At 42.4% G+C, this 6,991-nt stretch overlaps 1 protein-coding gene across 1 annotated transcript in view; it reads right to left on the bottom strand.

Annotated features, from left to right (window-relative positions):
• ascc3 (activating signal cointegrator 1 complex subunit 3) overlaps positions 1–6,991 on the bottom strand; it is a 202,540-nt gene that overhangs the window by 58,510 nt on the left and 137,039 nt on the right. Inside the window, exon 13 of the mRNA XM_015391552.1 lies at positions 6,618–6,752. Within this exon, the coding sequence (XP_015247038.1) occupies positions 6,618–6,752 (135 nt within the window). The remainder of the gene's footprint in view (positions 1–6,617; positions 6,753–6,991) is intronic.

Genomic DNA, 6,991 nt, shown 5'->3' with positions numbered 1-6,991 from the left:
TGATCATTTATTGAACAGGATGGAATCATTTCAGATTTAAAGAACTTTCAGAAGTTTGAATTCTGAATACTTTTCGTTTAAGAACCAAATGAAAACAGGTTTTTCTTTCTGATTTGTCTCACTTTGGATAAATCCACATTTCCAGACTAAATCATCACCGTTTCTCAGCAACTTTTACACATTTTTTCTGCAACTAAACACTTTTTTCTGAGTAAGATGATCCTTTTACTCACTTATACCGATATCTTCACATTGTTTTAATATGGTCAACATTTGTATTCATGAATCCATTTTAGTTAAATTGAAATATGCAGAATTTGACCCATTCTTTTATTACTTTAATTATTTTATTTAAAAATCAGAAATTTTAAATAAATGCGGCTGCATAGATAATCCACGTTACTTTTGGATTAAATGATCCACCATTAAAACAAACAGACCCACTAACCCACCTGGACGTTCTAACAAAAGAAGCAGCCTGTGAGGAAAACGGCGGCTTTATGATGGCCTCCGTGTTTCTGACACCACAGGGACTGAGAGGTGCTTCTAATGGTCACCGTTCTCTAAAAACGCTCCGGCTCTAAGGCACAGAGCTAACAAGCTGCAATGGGAACAGGGGGAGCCTGAAAGCAACGGGAGCTTCCTGGAATGAGCGTTAGCCTGAAGGACGCCGTCGGACGGCGGCTATAAGAGCATCAGATGGTCCAATTTGATCAGGCTACACGGCCAGGCCTCAGTGATTGTGATGATGATGATGATGATGGGGTCATTATTCCAGCTGGGGCCTGCCCCCGTTGGGTCGGAGGGTGGCCGGCGACCTGAACGAGCAGCAGGAAGGTTTCAGAGACGAGCAGCAGAACGGCGTCCATCAGCGGTCAGAACATCAGAACCGGCAGAGACCCAAAGACCTTCATCACTTTATTAGCGTTTGGTTCCATCAGTATGGAGGGAATTTCCTTACACCGTTCTTCAAAGCCAAGGAATTTAAAAAAATAAGCTATCCAGATATAAAACTTTGAAAACATTTTAATCAAAGAGAGCTTTACAAAGAAACTTTGCTGTTTTTATATATATATATGTTCATATTTGTCTTTTTTCAGATGTAGTTTTAGGGATTTAATTCTTCCTAATTGTATTTTCCAGATCAGATCGTCGTCACGTTTGGGGGTTTTTCCTCTGGAGGAAAGATGCATTTCTATTGGTCTGCTGGACAATGGCAGCAGCATTTTGATTGGTGTTTAGAATGTCAGCTTTAAAATGCAATTTTAAGAGAATGGGACTGATAAAACTAAATCTAAAAACAAGAAACACACACACAAAAAAAATTTATTTTATAAAAGAAATGTAAAAAATAAATAAATAAATAAATAAAACATGAAAAAGAGAAAAAGAGCAAAGCTGCTCTGAAAACTTTAAAAGTTTAATTTCTAGACTGAATTCTTTTTCTTAAATAGATCAAAAATGAACTCCCTGCAGCTGCCAGCGGAGACGAAGCTCTGCACCGGTGTGCAGAGTTTAGCGGGTCTAACTAGACTCTAAAACAGCTCAGAACCTTCTTCTCTAAAAGCAAACCGCTCACTTTAGGCCCAAAATAATCCAGGAAAACGTTATTCTAATGTTCCAATTTTAGAGGGAATATAAAAGCTGATGAATTAAATAAAATTTTCTTTTGAGCAGAAGTGACTGGGAAAATAAAGATTCATCATCACTCTGCTCTAAATCCTTTTGGAACAGAAGCCCGGGTCGTTCAGAACCGGCGTTCTGTCACATGATGATTTAAGGTTTGATCGCCATCGATTCAAAAAACACCAAAAAGTAAGTAAATTGTTTTTTTGCACACGCCTAAAGGGAAACACGCCTGTTGAGGTAGTTTAAAGTCTTTTTCGTACTAAACTGATAAACTAAAGGAATAAATGGGTCTGGTCTGACTGGGTATGCTGGTCTGACAGAACACTGGGTCCAGCAGCAGACTTTGGATCAATGTTCTGGTTATTAGAAAATTCTACTGAACACAACGAGCCGTGGAGATCAGCCAGAACCAAACATCTACTGAAACGATGCAGCCTGGAATGAAAATAATCCAGAAATTTAAATTCTGAAAAGTTTCCTAATCCAAGATCATCTTAAATCAGCCTGATAACCGGATTAAGAGCTGATCACACGGTCAGGCCCATTTGTGCCTCAGAAAACAGTAAAAGTTGGTTTTCCTTCTCTTCAGATTGAACTTTGACTGAAGCAGGCTTCTGATCATGATTATTATGACATCAGAGCTGCTCTCTTACTCTATCTGCACGATAAAACAACATCAGTAATCAAAAACAATACATACGTCTCAATTTAAACAAACAAACCTTTATGGACAAATCAAATGTTAACAGTGCAGAGGAAGCAGCAAACATGGCCGCCGGTTGCACCAAAGAATCGGCAAACGCCTGCAGGCATGTATGGGTCTAATAACAGATGAAACGTCTGAGCAAACTGAGCTTTCTACATGAAATCAGTGTTTCTGTTTACTTTCCCTTCAGATCAAGTATTTATTCCTGGATGGAATACTGTCACCCATCTACCTGCAGACGACTTTCCTCTAAAACAAAGCCACAATCCCACAAACAGCGTCTGCTGGAAACCGCTGGAGCCAGACTGAGCAGGAACCTAACTAACCGCTGTGGAAGCATATTTTTCCTCGGCCTGAGATGAAATATTTAAAGTGTGCTTTTTATCTGCATAAATAGGGGTGATTGTTTAGAAGTCTTGTACCCGTCTGTCTGCTGGAGTTAAGAGTGAGGATGACAGAAAGCAAATGCCTCCCGACTCTAGACAAATGTGTAAGGGAGGGTCAGGAGAGATAAGAATGAGGAGACCTGTTCTCAGTTTAATCTGGCTAAAATGTATGTCCTTGATGAATTGAATTGTTTTTTCATGGGAATAACCAAATGTTTGTGTGTGAGAAAGTTCTTTATATAGGGGTGGGATAGTTCCACCCCTGTATTGAGTGTGTGTATAACAGTAGGTACTGAGCTTTGCCCAATCAGAGCTCTATCCCTCCGTCTCAGCTTCCTAACTTCCCTCCTTGCTTTAAAAGGAGGAGCTATTTTCATGGTACTTCCTTCCAAACATGGCCGACTCCATGGGGAACTTTTCAAGCAGCTGGATGACGTTGAGCAGCTAGATCTGGCATGCCCAAAGTCCTTCCTGGAGAGTCGCTGTCCTGCAGGTTTTACAGGTTTCCTTGCTTCAGCACAGCTGATTCTGATGATTGCAGTTCAGCAAAAGCCGTTTATCAGCTACCAATGAAAATCAGCAGTGCTGGAGCAGGAAAACCTCTGAACCCTGCAGGACAGCAGCCCTCCAGGACTGACTTTGGGCATACCTGGCCTAGATAAAGGACAGACCGTTGCTGGGATGCAAATCTGAGAGGAGCGACTAGGAGCGCTGAAGCAACATGGAAACAGCATAAGATGTGCAGCCACTTCCACTTTTACGCCAACAGAGGATTTCTCTTCATCGCAGAACATTTAAACAGCAAGTGTACCAACATGATCAGAGAGCAGAGCTGCAGAGTCAAACAGGCTGTTTTCTGCACGTTTCCACTCGTCAGCTCAGGAGGAAAAACTGTGTTTAATAAGACGCGAGTGGAGAGGCTAAATCCAGATGTCTAAGCTTGACTGACAGCCTCTCCAGCTCCTGAGATAAAGCCAATTAAACAACATGGATAGGAGAGAGAAAAATAAATCATCTAAAGCTGGATAAATAAATGCTAAATTATTGGAGTGACCTTAGAGGGGCATTATTTCACCGCACATGCATATTGGAGATTAAAAAACACCTATAAATATTAATGCGGGGCAATTTCCAGAGTGCGAATAAGCAGTGCATTATCTCTGTGTGGGTTTAAAGTGGAGTCGGCCTGATGCCCCTTCCTCTGGCGGAGCGCAGGGAGGGAAAAAACACACATTCAAAGTTAAACTAATGGAGTGGATAATACGCATTATTCAATTAAAAATGATTCCTTTATGTACAGAAACTGCAGGAGGACTTTTAGAGCAGAGTTTCACAGACTAACCAGGTCATAATGCCCCATTTTTACTTCCCTAATCTCCTGCTTCTGTTTCAAGTTTTCTAAAGCATGAAAAGTGATCTGATTTGTATACATATCCCATTTAAAGAGAGAAGAGATTAGAGGCACATCAATCTTGGCCCAGCCCCAGGGAAAGGAGGAAAAGGTTACTAAATTTATCACTACAGCAGATTTAAATACAGGAGTTGGATCTGACTGACTGTCCTCTGAGAAAGAATAAAGCTGCCCCTCTGTGTACTCTCCCAGCACCGAGACCATTAATTACACACCTTCACCGTCCGGGTGCCCACACACACACACACACACACACGCTTATTAAAGGCTGTTAATCAGGGAATCCAGCTCTTCTCAAACTGGAGCAGGTTGGTCCTTCTTGCTCCAAACGTTTTAAAAGCAGCAGCGTTGTTTTAGGGAGGGATGTATCTACTGGAGAAAACAGAAACTGAGAGCATCTATCCCCCAGCTTAGCGCTTTTCCCTCCTTTCATCCAGCAGCCATGTTTCCTGCTCCCTCGCATTGTTAATTGATTTATTAATGACGGTTTCTTATGTGTTTAGAGGAAAAGTCCGGTGATATCATCAGAAGTCAAACTTCTGAAAGTACAGTACTTTAAAAATAAAATCATTACAAACTGTTCAATAAATAATAAGTGCTTTTAATTACCGTATTTTCACGACTATAAGGCGCATATAAACGTCTTTTTTTCCCTCAAAATGTGCGGCGCGCCCTATAGTGCGGCGCGGCCTATGTGTGTTGTTACTGCGGACTTTTGAGACCACCATGCACCATGCAGAACTCCTCATTGAGGAGATGATGAAAGAGTGGCTGAGGGAGGTGTATGTAAGGAGACCAGGTGGTTTTTTCCACGCATCACCATCGCTGTTAATCTGTGACTCCATTCGTGCCCATCTCACAGCCGATGTGAAAAACTGGGTGAAACAAATGAACGCTGTGCTTGCTGTTATTCAACCGCTCGACATCGGTGTGAACCGGACCCAGCAGGTGCAGCAGAAGCAGCGTGTTTACATGCAAAGTCAATGGTTGACGCGCGTATAGGCGCAGCAAAAGGTCCCGCAGCGCGTTTTGAGAGGGAGCGTTTAAGCATCTGACGCGCCGCCAATGTGCTGCTGCTGCTCGAGATGGAAAAATTGAAGTTTTGCTGCTGGACAGCAAATATAGCTGCAAGGCAAAGAAAGGATAGGATAGCTCCGCCCAACGCGCGTCAGACCCACTTTTGCACCGCGCAGCCAGAGCAGCAAAGCTGCTTCAGCCGCGCGTCAGAACCAACTGGTACATCTAAACAGCAGGCAGCAGGATAATAAAAGCGAACATATTCTGCCGGCAGAATAATTCCACGAAAAGTGGAAGGCAAGTTACGCCACCGTTTGCGGATGGATTGTTGATGCTTGGACTAACGTGTCTGCTGGCTCTGTTGTTCCAGCTTTCGCAAAAGCCATCATTTCTGAGGAGCCGCGCTGCACGGAAAGTGACTCTGACAGCGAAGAAGGGGAAACTGGCATGTCTGATTAAGCGCAGCTGTTTAATTCAGAAACAGAGGATGAGGACTTTGATGGGTTTGATTAATACTTTGTAATAAATACATGAATAAAGCACAATCATACTCAGTTTTGCTCCCGCTCTATTTTTAAATGCGCAGTAGAGGTATTTAAATGTGGTAGAGGACATGTACCGGTATATAAAACCCACGCCTTTTAGTACGGTGCGCCTTATGGTCGGGAAAATATGGTAAAAGTAATTTTATTAGAAGGTGCTTTACTGGAGGCAGATGTGTCTAGTAGTTCCCATTGATTTAGCTTGGAAAGCGGGGAGAATGGCGCTAGGCTTACCGCACCGTGACGTCACTGCTGGAAGATGGCAGGAGGGAGGGGCTACTATATTTGGGCAAAAATGGCCGCTCCCAGACTCAGTGATCGCAATGAAAATTATTTTTTTAAATATTTTTTACTGCTAACGCTAAATTCATTGAATCACGGTGAACGTTTTAGTTTTAGGTATAAATAATGATCCGTTGATTCCTTGCTAAGCGGACTTTTCCTTTGAACTGAAACTTGTTAATGTTTTATTGTTTTTAAATAGAGGAAGTAACAATCAGCCAGATATCCCAGGAATGCTCAGGTGTGGAGGTCAGAAAATTTCCTCTCTGCTCTCCAGGTTTTCAAATGAATCTCTGAAGTTCGGCTCAGATTTTGTTCGGTTATTTAGATCTGAAGCCGCTGATTAACCATCATCTGTTAGACAGTTATACTGAATTAAATCATCTAACAGAGGAAACCTAAAGTTTGGTTTAGCTGCTGCAGCTTCTAGATGGTTCAACGGAGCACATCTGGCTTTCAGTATCTTATAGTCAGCAGGATATCAGGAGCAGCTGGGCTTTTACCAGGAAGGAGAAGCTGAAACAATAATCAGTCTGTTGAAGCGTTCTGATTCTGATGTGCTGCTCTAGAAAGCCGCTTCCCTCCGTCTCCTGGAGCCCAGCTGAGCTGAACTTCTCTCAGAAACAACCCGTCTTTGATTGTACCTGTTTTTCACACTGGCCGTACTCTGGGCCCTGGTCCGGCTGGAAGAAGCAGATTTCTCCTCTGTTCTTGGCCATCTCTATCAAGCTGAACGCTGTCCTCACTGTGGCATTGCGGGCGTGAACGAACACCATGACCTGTTCGACACAGGAAGGGAAGAAAAACAATTAAATGAAAATAATATTTAAATTACAAATAATAATTATTCACATCAGCAGTCTGCTGTCCATCCATCCTCCCTCTGAATATTCTCTGGACTCCATGTTTCCTCCAGACAACATTTAATTCTATCAAATATCTTTCAAACTAAATTTCCCAAATGTTCTGCAAAGGGGAAATCCTCTAAACGCTGTCGGACTGTGATCCTGAAGGAGAC

The sequence above is a fragment of the Cyprinodon variegatus genome, unplaced genomic scaffold (genome assembly GCF_000732505.1).
Source record: "Cyprinodon variegatus isolate N-32 unplaced genomic scaffold, C_variegatus-1.0 Scaffold547, whole genome shotgun sequence".
NCBI classification, from domain to species: domain Eukaryota; kingdom Metazoa; phylum Chordata; class Actinopteri; order Cyprinodontiformes; family Cyprinodontidae; genus Cyprinodon; species Cyprinodon variegatus.
This window is presented reverse-complemented; position numbering and strand designations above follow the sequence as displayed.